A 22,008-nucleotide genomic window follows, 5' to 3' on the forward strand; every position below is an offset into this window, starting at 1 on the left:
GTTGACTGTATTTTCCGCAATCACAACAACAGCGGGCGGGGGTGGGCAAGGGCGAGGGGCAGTGCCTTTGATGACGCCGTCGAAAAAATGTTAACTACGACGCAATTCGGTTTACTCACACATTCTCCACTTTCCTGCTGCTTTCAGCTTTCGGTTTGGCTGCCACATTCTCGCCTTTTCTCGGTTATATTTATATGCACTTTGGTTTGGCTTTCGCGGGGTTGCTATGTCACACATAACCCTTCGGCAACCTTAACCCTTAGCCCTTGGGGGTATCCACATATTTGTTGTATTATTTATTTATTTAACCGATTTTTAGGTAAACTTTTGTAAATGCGATCGGTTGAAGGTGCCGCTGTTCAATGTCGCCTTTTTACGATTTTTTCGCTGTTTGGTCCGCATGGAAAGTTCTCGCCTCTGCCGCTGCTTCTGCCAGCGTCGACGCCAGCAGAGTTTCTATCTTCTAGCGAGCGCTCTCTCCCAAGCTATCTCTCTCGCCTTCGCTTCGTCAAGTTTTCCAATTCTTCCTGTTCCTGTTTCTTGGGCCTGCTTTTGGGCCAGTCTTCCCACTTTTGCCCTACTGCCCCACACACCTCTCGAAAGCCAAAAGAGAGGGGGAGAGAAAGAGAGAGCGGGAGGCGCTCTCTGCGATGGCCTTCAAACTCACTCGCTCTGCCCTGCTATCTCTCTGCCAGTACTCTCTCCCTCTCGCTCTTTTGTTGGCCATCTCGCTCTGCTGTTGCTTCCTCTACCATTCTTTCATTCATCATTCTATTCTCCCCGTGCCTTGCACTCTTTTCTTAACGAAATCGAACTCTACACCTCTCCTCCTTTTCCCCCTTGGCCAAACACATCCCTGAAGTGTATCTGTATCTGCGCACTTTTATCTGTGCGTTGAGACCGCTGAACAGAAACTCACTTTTGCTTTTAGCGGATTCCTGTTTATTTTGCGACGCTTTTTCTAGCCGAAGCAAAACAAAAAACGGTGAAAAACAATTGCGAACAAAGGGTTCAGGGTTTGGCGGGGGGTTACACAGATCCCCATCCCTTGATCCCGCTCGAAAAGCTCTCTCGCGTGATAAAAGGGCAAGAGCTTTAAAAGCTTCAGTAAAATAATCTAAAAAAGTACTATAATTTCTCCAAGTAAAACGATAAACCAAATGTAAGGATTTTAAATTAATTTCAAAAGAGAGCAGGAGGGCCTGATATTTGAGAAATTTACTTAAGTATGCACTATGTACTATGTACATACATACATATATCTATTTATCTATGTATCTAAGGCAAGGGTTTTATTTTCTCGCTTCTCAGTTCTTCAAGAAATAATGTAAGTTTTATTTTTAAAAGGGAAAAATACCTTTTCATTATTAAATCGGTAGTTCCCTTTTTTTTGTATTATACTTATTCCCCAAAAGCTTCTTAAGAATGTTATTCTGTTCCTATAATTCTCTCTGAATCAAGCTTTAATAAAAAAAATAATATAAACAATGTTAACTTATTAAAAACCTCTGACTTTTTATAGTGAATACATTTTTGCATTTCGTAAAGCAGATCTTAATTTTTTTTATAATAAACTTACCCTTATTTTAATCAGCTGATTTTGAACTTTTTTCCGTTTAAATTAAGTGATGCAATTTTGATTTTGGTTTTAAATTTGTAATTTCCACTGATTGCTTTCCCTTATTGGTTTTTTTTTTGCCATATTTTTAGCGTTGTTTCTTTATGTAAGTGGGAACTCACTTGTTTTGGGGGGCACGTATTCAAAATAGTTGTAAGATTAAAATTTGCATTCCCAATCCTTTTTGCTCTCTCGCTCTTTCTTCCGTTCTTCATTTCCACACACAATAGAATGCACATTGAATGACTTTGGTTTGGGTATAATTTGTATTAATTTTGGGATATGCGTAATTTCAATTTTTTTCCGCTGTTTTTTTTCATACTTTTTATAATTCACTTCCCGTTGAATTGAACACAATTAAATTGCAATTATTTTGCATTGTTATTGGCTTTTTGTGTTGAATTTCAACAAACTCAATTGCCCAGTTGATGTCATTTGCGTGTCTGATTTGTTAACGAATAATAGAGTATAGTTTTGCTGATGCTTTTCTGTATTTTTTTGTTGTGTTTAGAATTCTTCTGGTGGGGGTTGCTGTGAGGTTCAAGACTTTTGAGGCTGGGAATGGAGCGTTGTTGGCAGCTCGCCTGTCTAACTTTCAATGCCAACGCGCAGCCCAGCTGAAAATGGCAGAGCCGCCGTCGCTGGCGTTGCCTTCGTGAAAAGCCGAAAGGTTCCGAAGAGAGTGCAGAGGCCCACACTTGTTTGGCCGAAGAATCTGTGGCTGTGGCTGTATCCGAGCCCGTGTATGTGTGCGTTGCAAGGAGCTCCTGAGCTGAAAAAGGTAATGCCAACGGGAGGGAAAACAACAAAAAAGCAGACGAGCTCAGCTCAAGTTCAAGGATGTTATGTAATGCAGCGAGAAGAGAGCGCGCCAAGTGAAGTACTATATGTAGGTGAGCTTCCGATTGCAGTACCAGCAGTTAGCTACCCTCTCCCTCTCACAGTAACACACAAATACACATGCGAAAAGCTACTCCTCTTCTGATCCCATTTCGCTTTCTCGCTCTCCCCAACTGGCGCCATCCTGCTCTGGCGGCGTCTTCTCTCCCACTCGCTCCCATGTACTTGCAGTTTAAGTTGTGCAGTCTGCCCTGACGCGTCGCTTTTACTGCCCTCCGTTGCCCACTCCTGTGCACCAGTACAGTGGTCGCTCAATAAAGAAAATCACTTAAAGAACATAAAAAAGAAACCCCGAGTCTGAAAAATGCCCTTGGACTCTTCTCACCTTTGGCTTTTATCATCTTTGACTTCTTAAAAGTGAGTTATGTATGTACTTCGTTCGTTATATTATTTATTTATTTTATTTATTTATATTATTTTTTTAATAAAAGAATACATTCAACGATGCCTTGCTGAAACCCGAAATACTTTTGCATTATCGGGGTTTGAGCAAATCCTTTCTTTGACTTTTAATCCCTTAACAATCTCTTTGCTTCCTTCTAAATCTCTCGTGAGAGTGCCCACTGTATGTGCACTGAGCTCTCTGTGTATCTGTATCTGCTGGGTATCTGGGCTTTTGGGTTCGGGTTCTGGGACTGGAACTGGGCCTGGGCCAGGGCAGCGAATTGTATATAATTAGCGCACTTATTGACTAACTGAAGCTTGCAACACAGAACAAGCCCAGCAGCGAATTCAATAATTACTTGGCTTACTGGCCTCGAACCCGCTAAGTATACGGAAATCGGTTCCCTGTATTGGCCATATAGTAGTGGGGGTGGAACCTGCTAATACCCATGCATCATATAGTATATGGCACATTGTGGGCTATGTCATGCGATTTTTCGATTGACAAATGTGCGTGTGCTGCAATTCTGCGCCGGCTAAGCCAGCCTGCCATCTCTTTCGGGCCGCGGTCCTGCTGTCTCTCTCATCCGTTCCATGGGCTGCTCCTCTCTTTATGGGGGCACAAACATTGCTGGCTTTTCGATTTTAATTTCCTAATTGAATTTGTTTGGGGCCAACAAGCAAGTGTGTGTGTGTGAGAGAGCGCTACCCGCCATGTTTGTTTAATTGTTTAATTAAATTAAATGCCTTGAGTGCAGCGCTTGCACTATGGTATACACTATTTTAAGGTAAATATGTATGTTAGTATGTACCCTCGTGATGTATGCCTGTATCCATGTATATCTGTGTAGCGGCTATATGCAACAGATGTTATTGCATGTCGAGCTGGGGACTTTCATAACTTACCAATTTGCCTTCGTGCGCCGATTTCTTATGTCATGCGCTCTAGAGATACAGATACACTCGCACTCGAACTCGGCTGCAGATACACACGTGGATGCACTAACACACAGTGAAGCCAGCCCATATGTATATATGTATATGGATGACCAGAATATGTACATTTATACCTATAGGTACATCTTACATAGGTATGTACATATATTGTATATACCGATACACACATCCCGAGCTTGCACCTCCACAGTGACAGCCAGCTGTATGCCAACACTCTACTACAGAACGATGGGTGGTAGCTTTCCGCCCATTGGCACTGTGATGAAAATGGGAAAAAATGCATTACGGCTAAAGTGAGAATTGCGTTACACAGAAGGGTAAGGGTTATAAATAACTTTTTAGCTGACTCTTCTTATCTTATGAGGAAACCAACCTTCATAGTGGGCTTTCTTTAGAAAGATATAAACTATGGAAATAAAAATGGTATGGAACTAATATGAAACTATTAAAATGTTATAGAAACAATAAAAAATTCCAGAATGCGGAATGTTTAAATTTATTTACATAATCCGAAATAATTAGAATGTAGCATTCTTTTTGGCAACATTTATAGGTGATATAGAATTCTATAGTTAAATTGGTTTTAAAATATATATTTATTTATTTATATTTAGGTTTTAATTATTTATAAAATAAAAAGGCATTTTTAATAATCTTTTTGTTTACCTCTTGCAATAGTTGTTTAATTGTTTAAATTTAAAGTCTGCTTGAAACTATAATATAGTTAAGTGTAATTTATTCAACAGAATTATAATAACTTAAAGAACAATAAAATAGCAAATAGTAACAACTTTAATTTAATTAAATAGGTATTCTTTTACCGGGCAATAAAAAAAGTATTAAACGTATCAAATAACAACAAAAATCGTTTATATTAAACTGTGAACTAGGATTATGAATTAATAAAAAGATATAATGAGAAACTGATTAAGGAGCTAATAAAACTATCCCAAATCCAGCTTATTGAAGCTCGAAATTGGATGCTTCGAAGCCATAAACCCGATTAATATATGAACATACTATATGCATCTCTGAATTTATGCCCCCCGCGAGTGTTTATATATTTTCTCAAAATACTGCCTGGAAGACCGAGCTCGAATCGCATCTATTATAAAATGTGTATACTTTTTAGGGAATCTGTGGGTGGGCGTTGGAGAGGGAGCTTTAAGAGGGAGTAGAAGCTACTATGTGTAGGGAACGAGTGCATACTTTTGGCAAGCACTGTGTAGGTGCTAAAACGGATGATTTCGCTGCTGCAACACAGAGAGAGCCCTTACCCTTTTCCTTCGTCGCCCTGCAGCAGCGCATGTGTATAGTAGGTGACCTTGACAGTGAACTTGAAATACATGCCACAAGGATTCGCTGTGTCGCTGTGTGTGTGCTCGGAGAGAGATAGAGAGAGCGAGCGGAGAGAGCCAGCTTTCGGAGAGCTTTCGCTTGGGAAGTGCAGCTGTGAGGGTGGCAAATGTATATATATGCATATATATCGTTGTATGTAGCCCATATGAATCATCGCCGAATGCGACGTGTTGTCTGCAGTCGACGTTTTGTGAAATATGTGCCAGAAATTTCGCTTTCATGTTTCGCCTTTGCTGCAGGGGTAAAAGAGAGCAAACAGAGCGAGTGAGAGAGAAATAGAGAGAGAGAGAGTAAGGAAGCGCTTTATGCAACGCTAAAGCTAATGGCGAACATATGTTGGCAAGTGCCAAATGATTCACATTTCGATTTCGATTTCGTTTGCCACTTTGATATTGTGCATTCAACTTTGACATTTTTCTTGGGCAAACAGGGTTGGTTTTATGCTTGTTTCGATATCTCATAAACTTCCCCTGAATGTCAACTGAAAATGAAGACGAAATTGCATGGTTTTATGGCTTTGAGCACTGTCTTGGCCAGATGGCAACATGGCGTATGCGCAATATTCGTATATATCAAACTGCAGTGTCTGGCATAAAAGTATAACTTTAAACATAAAATTTTGTAAGTTTAAAACTATAGCTTAGCTTAGTTGCTTAGCTTTTCCCACAATTAAAGATGACAAAACATTTATTCCCATGTTTGCACATTTCCAAAGTCAATTAATCAAAGCCCATTTCTAGCATGTAAAATGCTATTTTCAAAACCAATTAACACGGGCACACACCCACAACCGTCGACATACACTCAGACGCACACCTTTAACCTAAATAAACACAGGGGAAAAGCTGTTGGAAACTGTTTTCAGCTTGCTAAAATTATAGAAGAGAAAATACGGGAAAAAGGGTGAAACTGAAAATTGTATCTGTGCGATAAAGAATACGTAGACAAGTCGAGATAGAAAGATGCCCATGTAGGCAGAAAACATGCGATACAAGTTGTGACTAAACACAGGTAAGAAAATTATTGGATACGTTAAAAAATATGGTTAAAATGAAACACTAAAAAATGATATTGAAGTCAGAATATTATAAATATTAATATATTAATAAGAACTTTTAAGTATTGTCTTGTTGAGACTTCAAAGATAGTTGTATATACTGATTTGTTTCTTATTTGTATTTATTTTAATCAAATTGTATTTAAAAACTACATTATTTTCTCATTCTTTTCTTATTTTCTGGTAACATTCTTCACTTATTTTACAGCTTAAATCATTTCTTCACGTGTAGATGGAAATACATATGTATCTGTATCTGCATATTTCATCAGGTGGATTAATCCGAAGGCTAGAGCAGCCAAGAATTCGAAATTGCAATCGAAAATTCAATTATTTTCGGTACTTTTCCATATCTGCCAAAAACTGCAAAGTGCAGATAGTGTCGAGGGCATCGGGGGGAGGCGTTAGGCGGCCGAGCGAGAGAGCGCGAAAAGAGAGCAAGAGGTAGTGTAGTTTCTGCATGTGTATGCGATAACCTTGGGATTGCTTTGAAATTTTAGTTGGGACAAAGGGTGTGCGTCACTCAGAGAGAGTGCCGGGCCAGAGGGAGATGGCGCGAGTGCAAGAGAGGAGAATGGGAAATGCAGTTGCAGCTTGCGAGTGTGTGTGTGTGTGTGTGTGCTTTCAAACTTTTCGCTTTGGCACATTTCTTTGCGACCTGTGGCCATCCCGCTCTCTCGCTCGCATACACATGCACTCGCTGTCTCTGTTAGCATCTTGTTTTTGTTGTTTGCCTTTCGCTTAGTATTTGCTTTTTCCCTTTTTGCTTTTCTTTTCGCAAATGCAATTCACGTTCAAGGCCATGCTATATACTCGCAAAATAAATGTGTTTGTATGTGCAATCGTCAGTTGTCAACTATATTTTTTAGTACAGCCACACAAACACAGATGCAAAGATACAGCTCCTTGCCTGTATGCATCGTGTATGTACTTACAATCAATAAATTGCAACTTCTCCGCTTTATCTCTCTTCCGTTTCATTACCTCCTCCTGCTTTCGTTAGCTTCCCCCTTGCCTTTGTCTTTGCTTATCGTCGCTTGTCTCTTAGTTTCGTGTTTGTCAAACATTATGGGAACGCAACTCAAGAGATAGCGAAATAGAAGCAAAGGGAAAAGCGGAAAGAACTGCACTAGAGAGAATTTTGCCTTTCCTAACATAAATAAAAACACATGATTCCCCGCAAATTTCACAATATTGCAAGTATTTTTAATTTTCGTTGTATATTCATTTAAAAATAATAAACCAATAATATTTGCGCTTATGCATTATTTAAATTGTAATACTTTTTATAGAAATGTCGTTCTAATTTCGCTAAAAGACTATGCAAAATTATATATATTTTTTTTAATTTATATAAGTAACAATCAAGAATATCTTACTCGCTTTTAAGGCCTCTTTATTTTAATGAATCTTTTTACTTCTTGATCATCCCCTATTAATTTCTACATTATATGTTTAATCCAAAACATTTTCAAAATTATAAATTTTTAACAAAAATAAATTACAATTTTTCGTATTATCTATGGGGTACCATCAAATACACTTCTTCAATACCATTAAGGTTTTGCAATGCTTTGACAGGTATCTTATCAACAAACATCGCAAAAATCGTATCTAATCGAAAAACTGATAGAACCTTGGAGTGTTTCTGTATGTTGCCCCTGAAATTGCAGTCTAAAGATTTAAATGGATAATTTTCCAACCCACTGCATCATTTATTGCACCCAAGAGGGGCAAGATGAGCAATAGTGTGCTTCACCCCCTCGAGTGGGCCCCGGATTTCATTATATAAACTGCTGTCAAACAACAGCAATGAGAATGCCATGCAATCAAGCGTAAACTATGGAGAATTACCAATTATGGATGATATTATAATGTGTGGGTTAACTGGAAAAGTTCTTATCATAGAACGGACCTCGCGACAGACATTTAATGGGGGAAACCCGAGCTGAAAAATGGTTTTAAGGCAAAAGGTCACTTTGACATTTTATTATAAAGAAAATAGGAAATATATTGTGGGATTTAAGTATAAAAGATGTGTTCTTAAAACTAAACAGTTTATATGATTGTACTATATGCGGAAATTAGCTGTTTTTATATTAATATTTCTTTAAAAAAAGAAAAATCTCTTGAGACACATAATTTTTTATAAAATATTTATATAAAACAATACAGTTTTTTTATTTATTAATAATTATATATGTTGTTTCTGTATCTCAGAAAAAGAGAGTATACAAAAATCGTATTTAATTATTTTTTAAAGGTAATACAGTTTTATATTTACTAAAAATGATATATGTATATAGTTTCTCTACCCAATTAATAAGAGTATACAAAAAGCGCACTTTGCTAATAAATGGGGAAATTTATTTTTCCCCAATACAGAGAGGGTAGATGCGGTAATCATTGGAAGCAACAAAGGCTGACTAATAATATTGCTTGGCTTCGAAACCAAATTAATGACCTTGCAGTGATACAAAGGGGATCAAAATCATAAATTTAAAAAAATTTTAAATTAATATAATAACCTAATTTCTTATATTTACTTATTACTTAATAAAGGAATTTATTTACTCAAGGAAATTTACCACCCCTTTTTCCTACTACGCCCATGTCCCTGGAATGTTTGATAGAAGGCGTGCATAGATCTCTCCCGTTGTGTGTAAAATATTGCGTTGCATTTTATTTCGAGCGTTAATTTTAATGGAATAACTACAAAATAAGCGGAATTTTATTACAAATAATTTCGTAATTCGCATTTGGCGCGACCAATTAGAAGTTTAATTGGGCTTAGTTTTATTTGCCTTTGTAAATAAAGGTCACTGTGATTTCGGAATCCGGATTCCTTGCCATATGGTAAAATGCTTTAAGCTGGCGCTTTTCATAATGGAAATTGCTATTTAGGGGGCAAGGTCAAGGCCGCCCACATCCACTCTTTCTCTCTCTCTCTCTCTCTCTCTCTCTCTCTTGTTTTCTGGGAGGAGTTTTCCGGGCGTGGGCGTGGGCGTGGATGTGACCGTGGGCGGATGCAGCTGCTGGCTCCGCATCCTGCACAGGCATTGCCATTGCCCGGGCCAAGTGACCCATATGCGTCACGTCAAAGCCACCATTCTTGGCCATGTTCTCGGTTTCCTGTCCTCGGAGCTCGGGGCTCTCTCGGTCCATGCCCCTCGATGGGTGCTGTTACTTGACGTCCACTCGCCACTAATTGTATCCTGTGGCGGTTGTCGGATGCATGCGAAATGCTATTTGCACTGCATATGAATCTGTCAGTAGACGGACAGGGTCCTCTAATCCTTGACACAAGCCGCAAAAGATTCGACCAGCTGCTGACATATTTTATGCAATTTTAATAGTTTTCCATATGCTATTTTAGGAAAGGCAGGGGCTTACCTATCCTTATTAGACTTTTAAGAACACATATATAAATAAATATAGGTATCCCTAAAGTTAGGAAGAAATTTTTAAGATGAAATCGGTAGTTTTTCTAATTAAATAATATTTTAAAACAAGGTTCGAATAAGTACAACAATTTAAATTAATGAACATTTTATTATTAACCTTTAGGTTAAAAGTAACTGAGATCCTATTAAATGTAAAAAACCTTTTCAGAAGCATTAAATTTTTGCATATTTAATGAATATTTAATGCAGTTTGTTTTTGTATTGTCTACGAATTTAATGAAAAAGTATATTAACTGTTTTCTTAGTTTGTTTTTTTTAGTTACCTGTTTGAAACTATTAATTTTGTAATAAAAAATTTAATTTAAAATTTAAAAAGTATTATTAAATATTTAATTTTCACCACCAGAGGGTGCTTCCAAAAGCTTTTTCAATAAGCTCACCCAATAAACAAACCTCTTTATGCCAAGGGGGGTGGTTTCAAAGCTTTTCTCGCCACCCTTGCCTCAAATACAAACCCCCCGCCATGTGGCACACACATTTGTGGACTCAACTGTAAACTCTTAGGCCCCCCAAGGATACATAGTAGGACAAGGAGGGATATTATCTCCCAGAGCCCACTCCCTCGCCAAGATTACGCATACGCACTGTGGGCAGCCGGCTGACAAGGCCGAGCACAGCGTGATTGAAAAATTGCAATTGAAATTGCTTGGCGGCCACTTCCGCCCGAAGTTGACAGTTGTAAAGACCGTGGGTAAAACAAATAACGGAAAGCAGATGAATTGTCCAGACGATAGTCAAAGCGATATCCTAAGTCGAGTGCCTTTGTCAGTTGTCAGAAGAGGGATTCAAATTGAAATTGTGACAGTTTTGGCGGGGGAAAACTAACCACATGTCAATGCAAAGCACTGGGCAGCAACTTCAAAGCGACGAAATGACGGACAGCGGCCGGGGCAACTGGCTGGGCGGAACGGAAGGCGGCGTTTAAATGCAGGTTAATGGCAGGTAATTGAGGCAACAATTTCGCATTCGCATAACTGGGAAATGAACGAACCGATTCGTTCCCCCGATATAATTGAGCGAGAATTCATAAGCGAAATAGTTCTCTCAGCGGCGGGGTGGAAATTGGAAAACCGCATTTGAATGCCGAATGACAATTAGTACTGGGCCAGGGCCAAAACGGGCTCAAACTCACAAATCAACTCTGCTGGCCCCCGGCCACTTCCATCAACCCGCTGTTACTGTACATGTGACAAATAGTTAATGACCAAAGCTGAGGACATTTTGACCCTTCAAAACAGCAATTGAACTCGGAATTTGCCATATAAGGCACTGAGAGAAATAGTTAGGAGGGGAATAATTTGGGTACTGAACTTTGATTTTAATTTCTGAATATCAGGGTACTACAGAAATCACTTGGGTATGTTAAGAATTAAGTTTTAACTATGACTAATGTAGTGTTTCCTTACTTTTTGGTAACTTAACCTTATCTGAAATAAATGTTGGTGCATTCAAAATGTTATTGCATACTCTTAGACACAAATTAAATAGGTTTAAAAACACCTTGGATTTTCTAGAGCATCCTAGATAATTAGGAATACTCAAGAAGTGAGTATGCAAAAGTTCTTTAAAATAAATTTTAACTGTTCCTAAAATTAGTAATTGTTTTGCAGAAAAAACGAAATATATTAAATTGATGATATTAAATCAACAAAAATACCAATTATATTATTTACTCCACATGATTAAGATATATAATATCTGTAAAAAATTACCAGCTAGTTTTTTAAATCCCTCTTCTTAACAATTTTTCTCCCTGTGTTTTGCATTAGGTTGACATGCCAATTAGTGCATTCAAAATTCATGACGTGTGTTAATTGCTACACTTAAACCCAACTAGATGGCCAACGATTGGGGGCTGTAAAACCTTTAAGACAAAACCGGGCCTTATCGCCGCGTGAAAGATAGCAGATAATGTTGTTTATGATTTCCCAAAACAACTTTGTGATTCAGTTTTAGCCACGACCCAGCAATGGTGGCATCGCAACGGACCAGAGATCTGTGCCGCACAGTAAGATTGAAATCGACGCAGGTTTTCATTGTGGCCGGAACATGCCTAATTACGGTCCTAATCACCCTGCTCTGCATTGGCTTTATGACGCGCTACGAGGTGGAGAACGAGGTGGCCAACGTGGCGGATGTGGACTACTGGAAGGACAGGGTGGCAGCCTTACAGAAAATCTGGTATGACAAGGGCATTGAAGAGCTGAATGAAGCTCTAAGAACGCCATCGGGTCCGGTATATCCCAGGAACTTGAGGATCTTTGTGGTTCAGGGAATAGATGGTCGGGACTTGGCTACCCATCGGTTTCCAGCTCGAGAGATTAGCCAGGGCAATGTGAACTTTGTGTGGGACCAATATTCGCATTTGGCCCGCCTGAAGAACAGCTGCAGTCAGAGATTTCCCTGCCCAGTGGGAGGGTTATCCCGGGCCTTCTGGACGGGGATTCCTCTGGAAAAGTCTGTGGAAATGGAAACGGAATGCAAGCAAATGGATAACCAAACGGATTCCTTGATGAGTGTCCTAAGACAGGCTCAATTAGCCGGCCTGCGAACTGGTTTTGTGACCACTCAACGGCTGACGGGTTCCACGGGAGCAGCTCTCTACGGCAACAGCCTGTACGAATGCGATGAGCGAATGCCTATGGGTTTCCTCCAATCCGGCTGCCAGGATGTGGCCCGCCAGCTAATATCCGGAGAGACTGGCAAGGCCCTCAACGTGATCATAGGCGGCGGCCGGCAAATGCTAAGCAAACTCGTGCCGCAAACCCAGTTCGATCCCGTGGACGAGCTACTCTGCCAGGCCGGCGAAGGGCGCAACTTGCTGAAGGAGTGGCGCAATCAGAAGCTCAAGCAGAGCAAAATCAGGCCCATTAAGTTTGATTTGATCCAGCGAACCGATGAGCTGGAGTCCCTGAATGCCAGCCGCTATGACCACCTGATGGGGGTGATGGCCAATGGAGACTTGAGTGGAAATCCCAAGGCTCCATCTTTTAAGCTAATGGTGGAAAAGTCACTCGAAGTTTTGGAGGGAAAAAAACAAGGCTATCTACTAATTGTGGAGCAGGTTAGGGAGAAGGGAGTGAACAGTAGAAGACAGCTGCAGATCCTGAACGATACACTGGTTAGTCTTCCTAAGGATAGGGATACCTTAACCCTGGTGCTCTTTACCAATGGCATATATCCAAAGCCCAGCCTAGACATCAGCGAGGAAACGGAAACCATCAGTTATTTGTCAGAGATTTTTAACGAAGAGGAAATTCGACTTCAGGAAAGACTGCAGCAAATGCCGTCGGAGAGTTTGCTGTTTGCGCAGGGTGAGTGGGGAATCCCTGATATGATTCTACGATTAATTTTTATTCTTGTATTCTCACAGGACCCAGGTCTACCTTATTTGTTGGTTTACGAAATGAAACCTACCTGGCACATGCTATAGCTCATGTCCTTAGCATGAGTAAGCTGGTAGCCAAACTATAAAGGGAATTAAATGTTTTAAAAGAAAAATTAATAGTTTTTAAGGTTTGTGTTCTATGGTTGTAATTACTATTACTTCTAATCCTTTTCCCCCAAATAAAAGTCTTCCGTTTGTTAATTGATTTATTAAACTTTAACTAGAGTTTGTGTTTATTCAATGCTTCTATTAGTTGTTAAGTCACATGATAACATTTCCGCTGGACTCTGCTATAGTTACAGTTGCTGCAGTCGCTGGAGGAGCACCCCCTCCTTGCACCCAGTTGAAGGCATGGCCACCAGAGGATACTGTCGTTGAGGATTCTCCTCCCTGCCGCACTGCCTGTGTTCCCGTCGTGCTGGTCGCGGTGGCAGCTATGCGGGGAACCGGCCGCAGGACGTTCGTTGGATTCGGGTTGGGTCATTTGACCGGCAGCGGTGGCAGCAAAGTCTGGGCCACATTGGACAGCTGGCGCAGGTGATTGGCCTGGACATACTGGAAGGCCGAGGAGCGCTCCAAGTGCTGCGACAGATAGAACTCACCCAGAGAATAGAAGCGTCGCTGGTCAAAGGGCTGGAAGGGAAAGCCGGGAAACCGCTGACCCGTGGCATAGTTCTTGCCGGGAGCAGCCGGTGGATAGAGCGGCAGTCCATGAGAGGGCGGGCGTGGCAGGGTGGGGGCATAAGGAGCGGCAGTGCTAGAGGCTACCGGCACCGGCAACGGCACCTGTGGGAGCTGGACATGATCAGGCAGCGGGTGGCCCAACTGTTGTTGATGCTGGTGCTGCTGCTGCTGGGCCTTGAAGAAGTCCAGGCTCTTTAGGTTCTCCAGCATCTGGTGGGAGGCTTGGTGCTTCTTCAGGTAGGCTTGGCTGTATTTTAATTTATTAATTGAAACGATAATTATAAATTAAAAATTATTAAGTATTTCTTACCGCCGGAATGTCTTCCCACATATGTGGCAAGGATATATGCCATCGTTGCTGTCATCGCCAGCTCTAACCGAATCCGCAATAATGTCGCCGGTCTCCACAAGCCGTTTCTTGCCGGGATTACCGACGGAACCTCCGCTGACAGCATCTGCCTTGGGCTTGTGCCAACGTCGATGGGAGGCCAGATTAGCTGGACAATTAAAGACCTGCAAGTGGACATCTGCATAAATCCCTGAATGATCCTGAAACACCGAAAAAACCAACCTTCTCGCACTCGGAGCACTTGTACTCGATGTGAACGATGCGGGGACATCGGTGTTGGGCCAGCATGAAGGCATCATCGTAGACGGTGCGGCACAACTGGCAGAGATAGTCACCAATCTTGTTGTCTATGCTGGCCAGGATGGCCTTGGCCTCCTCGGTGATTTCCACCACATTGAAAGCCGGATCAATGTCGCCTTTGCGCACCACCAGCTCCTCGTCATCGCGCAGCTTGCGGATTATGGTACCAGACACGGGACTAATGGTCTCCTCATCAATGGCCATGTGTTTCCTTAGCTTGGAACGCTTACGCTCCGCCTTCTGGGGTCGTGGTGGATGCGGGGGCGGCGGCGGAGGAGGAGGAAGAGGATGAGGATGAGGAGCAGGAGGAAGTGAAGCAGTCGGATTATTTGAAGCAATCGACTCTGCCGTCGCCATGCCGCCACTCAAGTCCGTGTAGGTTTTCTCGCCGTTGCTCTGCACATCGGACAGCTGGGTGATCTCCACCTCGGGGTCTGGAAACTCCCGGTCAAAGAGTCGTGCCAGGCCATCTATGGCCTGGTGATGCAGCTCCTCGTCCTCGTACAGCAGCTCATTGCGCTTCAGTGCCCGCGTCTCCACCAGCTGGGTCTGGGCCTGGGCCAATGTCTCATTTTCGACTTTACCGTCCTCGTCATCGTCGCTGCCCAAAACATCCACGAACACCTCCTCCTCATCATCGTCCTCTTCATCATCCCCGCTGACCCGGACCTGCAGCGTCTCATCGTCGCCCTCGTTGACTTCCTCGGTATCCTCGGTGGCGGCATAATCATTGTAGTCATGGGAACTGACAACTGTTTCGTCCTCGTCCTCGGTCAACACGATTGTCTCATCGTCCACATAAATGGGCGAGGGCCGCCTGGACACGCTCGATTGACTTGTTGGAATTTGCTGAAAGTTATTTTTCGTCTCGGGGCAATGGCTTTTATTAAAGGCGACGGCGGCCCCCTCGAAGTTGCGCAGCGAGTACGGCTGCAGATGTTGGGGATGCGGCGGCTCCTGTTGCTGGTGCAGGAAGTAGTTGCTACCCGGCGGCATGGCCAGAGCAGGAGCTGGTGGAACTGAAGGACCTGCTGCCGGACCCGTCATGTGCGGCCGCCACAGGTAATTCTCCTCGGACATTAATCTCTGACGCTTGCGGGGTGGCGAGGGCGTCGATGGCGGCGTAATGGGCACCACACTGGCCGCTGCCCGGAGCGACAGATCCAGCGGCGACAGCAGCGCAATCGTCGGACGATGCTGGCCAAATTGCGGAAATGTCTCGTTGATTGCCGGCAATGCCCGGCACTCCACGAAGTGGGTGGCCGGGTGGGGATGTCCTTGGAGCGCGACAGGCAGCTGCGGCGGCTGCTGGCCGAGATGCGGATGCTGCAGGTGGGGCTGCGAATGAGGGTGAAGATGGGGCTGAGGATGTGGGTGTGAGTGCGTCAACGGATTCATGTTCATCATTTTTCTTTATTGCCTTCTGCGGGACTTCATTTGTGGCTTTTATTAAGTTAGTATTTTGTCACAATAAGGTGTGGTCCTCAGGACTTGCTGTTGGGTTTTTACTGAAATTTAAATGGTTAAATATATTTTTAATTAAATTAAGCAAATTAATTTAAAAACCAAGTCTTCATTGACGGTTGGTTACTTTTTAAACAGACTTGAAAGGATGTTTTTTAAGCGGAAATTTTAAAGGGTCATTAGTTGAACACAGATTTTATAGATAATAAATGTAATATATGTTTAATATAATATTTGTGTGCACATCTACAAATTCAAAAACAAAATTTACATAGAAATTTAATAACAAAAAATTATACAACTTTTTGTCTATGAGAAAAATTGGTTTGTTATTTTTTGTTTTTGAAACTTGTATCAATACCGAAGAGATTTAAAGATGTTTTTGAATGTTGTTCTTAAAGATTGTAGAAAAAATTAAGAATTAAATAAAATGTAAATTGATTTGTTGTTGCTTTTTATTTAGGTTTCGCTTACATTTCCATTTAATAAGTAAAGTTGAATAATTTTGATATCAGGTAATCCATTCTAATTCCATTTCATTGGTATTATATTATTTTATATTTTATTATATATACATAAATATAAAATATATATGTATGTATATAAAAAACTAAATAGAAAAACTAGTGTGCTACCACAGAAAACATAATACTTTAATCATATATTATATATATACATATATGAGCTAAGTATTCAGATTGGATTGGTTTATTATTTTTTTTATGTGGTTTGAAACCGTATACCTTATTTATTTTTTTTTACCCAGAAAATAAATTTTACATAAATCAGAAAATGTATGTACAAAACTGAGCGACTTTTCTCTCTTTTAGTTTTTAGAAATCTAAAAAAAATTAATTAAAATTGGCATTAAACTTTAAAAAAAATTTTAAATAAAGTATAAAAGGTTTACCTCTTTACCAATGTGATAACGTATATTTTTTTAGCGATTATTTTCCGTTCTCCGCACTATTAACTACACAGATTTATGCTTTAAAATGTATTTTAATGTGTTAGCACTATTTTATTTTTTCTTTACATATTCCTTTATTAGTTTAGATTAATTTAAGCACTTCACTAGTTATAGTTTTTCTTTTTAAAAAGGTTTCTCAATAAGAATTTATTTTTTTTTGCAATAAGTATAATGAAAAATGTTCTTGCACCGCACTTTGCCTTTAGCTAAGGACTTTGCCGCCAGCTTAAGGACTCTCCGTGACACGCAACTGACCCGTGGCAGCCTTCGCAGGGAACTGAATGCCGCACGGTAACCTGTCGCAATGCTGCGACCCAAAAAAAAGTTGGCTTTGAATGTGAGGGCGAAGCCAATGAAAGCTGGAACACCCCCCCGGGCCAACCCAGCCGTCGTAGCACCCGCTTCTGGAACGGCTCTCGCTCGCACCTTGCGCCGGAATCCCTGGGCGGCTGCTCTGGGATTCGCTCGCGGATGGCATAACTCAACAATCCCACCCCCGGACACCCACGCATTTGGAGCGGCGCATGCGCTGCCACGCCCCTGATGGAATCACTGAGACTGGCTCATTGGCTCGCCACGCCACGCCCCCGCCCGCTGGCCGGGATTCAGGCTCAGGGAATGTGTGGGGAGCGAGGCTCCGGTGTCCAGAATGGAATGTCATTGAATTGCAGATGAAGAATTTCACTGCACTGTGCTGGAGTTTTCCCACCTGCTCCATCTGCTGCTGCTACTGCTGTTGCTCCCCTTTTTCGGGGTGGCTCAGGTGAGTGCTCCTTTTGTCGCCAGCAACGAACCTTTATTTCGTCCATAGCCCCCCCCTTTCTGCTCTTCCGCCGTCACAGCCTCAGCACGGTCATCGTTGTTCAGACATTTTAAGAACCAAAGGATTCTTTTTGTGGTTTTGAAAATTTAATGTAGCTTCCCCCTTCCTCTAGCCACTCTTCCATGCTGGGAGTGAAATTTTCAAAATGGCGTCAGGGCATGGCCAAAAAAATTAAGGAAAATTAGGTGGGTTCTTAACCAGGGCTACGCCTGCGTTGGCTTCTATGGAAATATTAAATTTATTTATTTAATTAAATATTTCTAGTTATTTAATTTTGTAATTTTATTTAATTATTTAGATTTGTTCAACCTGTATTTAATATGAATATTAAACACAAATGGTTAAAGTCCTGGTAAGAATACATTTTGTTCTTAAATTATCACTATTCTAATTTTTAACAAATATTTCTCACTTCCCTGAAATTAAATTAGTTTAAAATTTTAAATTTTGTGAAGTATTTGTGGAATAACAATTTATAAAATAATTATATATAATTTTAATGAATTTTTTATTATTAGTATTATTATTCTTTTATTATTTATATTTAAATAGTTTTATATTCTTATTTTTATATATATTGTTAATATTATAAATATTCTATACATTTTTTGGACCCAATCTGTAATTATTTTGTGGCTGTTGTTTTATTTTAAGGTTTTTAAGGTTTATTGTAGCTTCAGCACTTTAAATATAATAAACAATAATACATTAAAATTAGTTATGTATTTTTATTCAATAAGTAAATTTAGTTTAATTATTACTAATTTTATTTTAAATATATGAAATTAAAAGAGTTTTTTTTTTAAATATAAATATAAAAGGTTATACATAAAATAAAACTATAAATATAAAAAATATAAAATTAAACATATAATATAAAATATTTTTTGAAGTGCAAATTTGGTGGCTCTAAGCTTAAATAACAAAATTATTTTATAAACACTTGGAATTTATTTATGTAAAAATTATTCCCATATTTTTGCTATTTTTTCCCCCCAAAAGTTCCACTTTCTGGCCCATTTTACACTGGCATCCCTCGTCTCAATTGCTGCTGAATGCAATTAATTAGTGAAACGGTCTGCAAAAACTTAATTAAATTGTTGCGTCGCGACGCTGAATCGACAGCATCAGCAGCAGCGACGCCTCGAAAAAACAATTCCGACTAATAAACTGGAATTTAATTACTTACTTGTATACTCCAACGACGAGTGAAATAAAGAGTAGGATTTTCTCTGGATAAAAAGTGGCTTGCCTTATTAAGTTTTTAACCCCGGCAAAGATCGGTTGCAGCCAACGAGGTCAACAAGTTTCACTTTGCGGCTTTTCTCCGGCCCTTGGCTAATTGTCAGCTTGTCAGGGGCTCATTAGCATAGCTCCGGCCTTTGTGGCCGTTCGCTGCTGCCTGCTCCTGACACTTTTCCCGAAGGAAGTTTTCTTTAACGACCCCGGGAGCTCCGCTCATTTGCATGGAGATTTCGCTGGCTAATTGCCCAGGTTGTAAGCACTCCCGAGTGTCAGATTACACGCGTAACGATTCGCAGCAACACGTTGTACGGAATAGCACCCCATCTCCATTTCATCTCGATTCCCAGTCCCATCCCAGTCCCCATCCCCTGGTGGTGAGCAATATCAGAGGGTTGGTATCCTGCTTGGTTGACTTGCGGTCTACGGTGTCTGTTTACATAGCGGAGGGTTGGGTAATGGGCTCTTAATTAGGCTCATATGATTTTTGAAACAGGATTTGCGATTGAATTGCAGCCTGTGCAAATCAAATTCGTAAATCAAATAGAAAACCAAACAATTGCAGTTAAATTCGGTAAATTTTCTTATTCGAAGGAGATAGCATCTAGTTTACATGGTTCATTGGCCGTTAAGAGATTAATCATCGATGAGTTAAGTAAGGGTATAGTTTTCAAATGCAAATTGTTAGGAGCTATCAGCGATAAAGTCTAAAATTAAAATTAATATAATAATTACTATTATTACTATGATTACACTATCTAATGGTATTAGTAGTATTTTGTTCTCCAGAGAGCTATGATTATATTGAGCTGCAAAAAACAAACTAAGAAAGGTGTACCATTTATGGGTAGTAATATAGACAGAACTGGAGTACCAACCTTGTACACTTATAAATAATTATAATTATAAATTAAGAAAAGCTACCATCAACACAACAATTTTGGGTTATTATTTCTATTTTTCTTAAATTTAGGGCGTTTTTTCTGCTTTGCCTAGTTCAGTTCCTTTCCTATAGCAAATAAGTGAGAATAGCAGTTGTTTTTCTGGTCAATTTTTCATAAGGCGCACTTGTCCTAAATTTTGTAAAGCAAAAAATGCCACACGTGTGCACATATGATTCCCAACTGGTTCTAACATCCCTGGAATGAAGTGACAGTGGCGAGAACGTGTGGATACACGTCTGTTATAAAGTTAAAAAAAATTATCCTTAAATTAAAAACAAAGTGTCATATAATTTATTTGAAAAGGAATGGCTTTAATCAATGGATCACACTTCGAGAGAAATTGTGTAGAACTTCATCGTAGATCAGCATTTCTAACGAGTTCAGATGTTATTAAAATGTAGCTATAGTTATTAAAAAACCATTAGAGTCATGCTTCGACTGTTTGATCATAAGTAGAACAACAAAGTTGGGAGTATTTTTTATTTTTAAATGGCTTTTGATGGGAATTATTAAACATATAGCTTGAATCAGCGTTCAAACCCCAGGTTAACCTCAGCATGGACGTCTACTTCGTCACGCCAAACCCCATCCGTTTGTACATTAATGGAGAGCTTGTAAAATCCATTGGGAACCGGGGCCTTACTGATCATTTTGTCATCCAGAACCATGTGATCTACAATTATGTCGTGCTAAAAATTCAAATATAATCAAAACGACGTAAATAGGTTAAGGAAAGGTATTACCAACATTAATGGGGCAGCTGTGATTGGCATTTGTAAAGTTTTGGATGCCTTCGTAAACCATGTTGACAAAGGGAAATCGTTTTTTGTGCTTTAAAAAGAAGCAAAGATCCACGCTGACATTGAATAGGAATGGTCTATAGCCATTGAACCTTCGGAACAGGGCCAGAACAACCTTAAACAGATAGTATATACCTTTATTATAATTATTTAAAATATTTATTGAAGCTTTACGAACCTTTGCCTTCTTAATGGGCAACTTGTTGACTTTAGCGTACAAATTCAGACCCACTATGCCGCGACCCAGGACCTTTAGTTCACATTTCTTAAACTCGCAGAAGGATTGCTCAAAACAGTTGCACTTGATATTGGTGAATTTAAAAAGAGCCTCTGAGTCACAGAGTAAATAAATTACAAACACAAAAGACCACGCTGCGAGGGAAATGCGATCGAACTTCATCGTTGACCAGCATTTCCATGAGTAAAGGCTTTGCCGTAATTATTTTAGCAACCATTTCTCGAATACTTTTTTTTTGATCGATTTCACTGTTTAACAAAATTTATTTCTACCCTTGCAGGGTATTATAATTTCAGTCAGGAGTTTGCAACGCAGAGAAGGAGACGGTTTCGACCTTAAAAAGTATATTTATTCTTGATCAGCATCAACAGCCGATTCGATCTAGTCATGTCTGTGTGTCAGTCTGTCCGTTTATGGGCAAACTAGTCCTTTAGTTTTAAAGATATCTCACCAGACAGACTGCTGACTATTCTCACGACTATATTTATATGTTGTAAGGGTCCGGATCGGCCAGCTATATCATATAGCTGCTATAGGAAAATTTGTAGAAAAAAGTTATAACTTCAATGTTTTTTAACAAATATCATCTACTTTAAGATATGGCCATTTTGTATTGTTTCAGAATTTGGCTTTTAATATTTTGAAAATGAAACTATGCAAACAGTTAGCATAGGAACTATCGGCAGATGTAGAGAAAATTTGTAAGGCTTTGAATGAAAAACTGAAATGTAGACCTGTAAAAATAAAAATATATAATTATGATCTAAGTGAAAAGTGAAAGTGTTACCCTACAAACTTCAACGTGCCGAACTTAAATTCCTTTCTTGTTGTATAAAAATTAAACATGGTTCTTTCTACAAAACACTCTCAGTGGCAATACTATTTAATTTTCAGTGCTAGTCATTATTTTCCTTTTTTGTTAGGCAGTGTAGCATTAAAGTTACCATTGAACCGTTACAAAAAATAATGTTTAACAGAAAATGACTGTGTGATTTTTATATTGATTTTTGAACAAATTCATAAAATGTTATTGTTATTTAATAAATTATTTGTAGTTTTAGTTCAGT

General features: G+C 39.9%; 3 protein-coding genes and 1 long non-coding RNA gene across 8 annotated transcripts in view; 1 reads left to right on the top strand and 3 right to left on the bottom strand.

Annotated features, from left to right (window-relative positions):
- Nucleotides 1-2,348, bottom strand: part of LOC108084224 (uncharacterized) — a 21,847-nt gene extending 19,499 nt beyond the window's left edge. Inside the window, exon 1 of one of the 2 annotated variants that reach the window (XR_011445169.1) lies at nucleotides 1,580-2,348. This is a non-coding gene — a long non-coding RNA (uncharacterized lncRNA). The remainder of the gene's footprint in view (nucleotides 1-1,579) is intronic. The other variant, XR_001771052.3, reaches the window with a different exon arrangement.
- The window catches only part of Alp13 (Alkaline phosphatase 13), a 24,408-nt gene extending 11,061 nt beyond the window's left edge, over nucleotides 1-13,347 (top strand). Inside the window, exons 1-3 of one of the 4 annotated variants that reach the window (XM_017180097.3) lie at nucleotides 2,688-2,875; nucleotides 11,509-13,053; nucleotides 13,113-13,347. In XM_017180097.3, the coding sequence (XP_017035586.1) occupies nucleotides 11,709-13,053; nucleotides 13,113-13,213 (1,446 nt within the window). In that variant the 5' untranslated portion in view covers nucleotides 2,688-2,875; nucleotides 11,509-11,708 and the 3' untranslated portion in view covers nucleotides 13,214-13,347. Of the gene's footprint in view, nucleotides 1-2,687; nucleotides 2,885-6,102; nucleotides 6,230-11,508; nucleotides 13,054-13,112 lie in introns of those variants that run through there. The other 3 variants (XM_070286760.1, XM_070286761.1, XM_070286762.1) reach the window with 3 other exon arrangements.
- Nucleotides 13,348-13,487: 140 nt separating this feature from the next.
- On the bottom strand, nucleotides 13,488-15,894 carry nerfin-2 (nervous fingers 2). Its single transcript, XM_017180168.2, has 3 exons — nucleotides 14,383-15,894; nucleotides 14,122-14,324; nucleotides 13,488-14,058 (listed from the first exon to the last, which is right to left on the bottom strand). Exons 1-3 carry the CDS (start codon nucleotides 15,865-15,867, stop codon nucleotides 13,608-13,610), a joined length of 2,139 nt encoding a protein of 712 aa, XP_017035657.1. The 5' UTR covers nucleotides 15,868-15,894; the 3' UTR covers nucleotides 13,488-13,607.
- A 4,536-nt stretch (nucleotides 15,895-20,430) lies between these two features.
- LOC108084016 (uncharacterized) lies at nucleotides 20,431-21,103 on the bottom strand. Its single transcript, XM_017180029.3, has 3 exons — nucleotides 20,882-21,103; nucleotides 20,651-20,818; nucleotides 20,431-20,592 (listed from the first exon to the last, which is right to left on the bottom strand). The coding sequence occupies exons 1-3, from the start codon at nucleotides 21,101-21,103 to the stop codon at nucleotides 20,431-20,433; spliced, it is 552 nt and encodes a 183-aa protein (XP_017035518.1).
- Between the last annotated feature and the right edge of the window lie 905 nt (nucleotides 21,104-22,008).

The sequence above is a fragment of the Drosophila kikkawai genome, chromosome 3R (assembly GCF_030179895.1).
Source record: "Drosophila kikkawai strain 14028-0561.14 chromosome 3R, DkikHiC1v2, whole genome shotgun sequence".
Classification (NCBI taxonomy): domain Eukaryota; kingdom Metazoa; phylum Arthropoda; class Insecta; order Diptera; family Drosophilidae; genus Drosophila; species Drosophila kikkawai.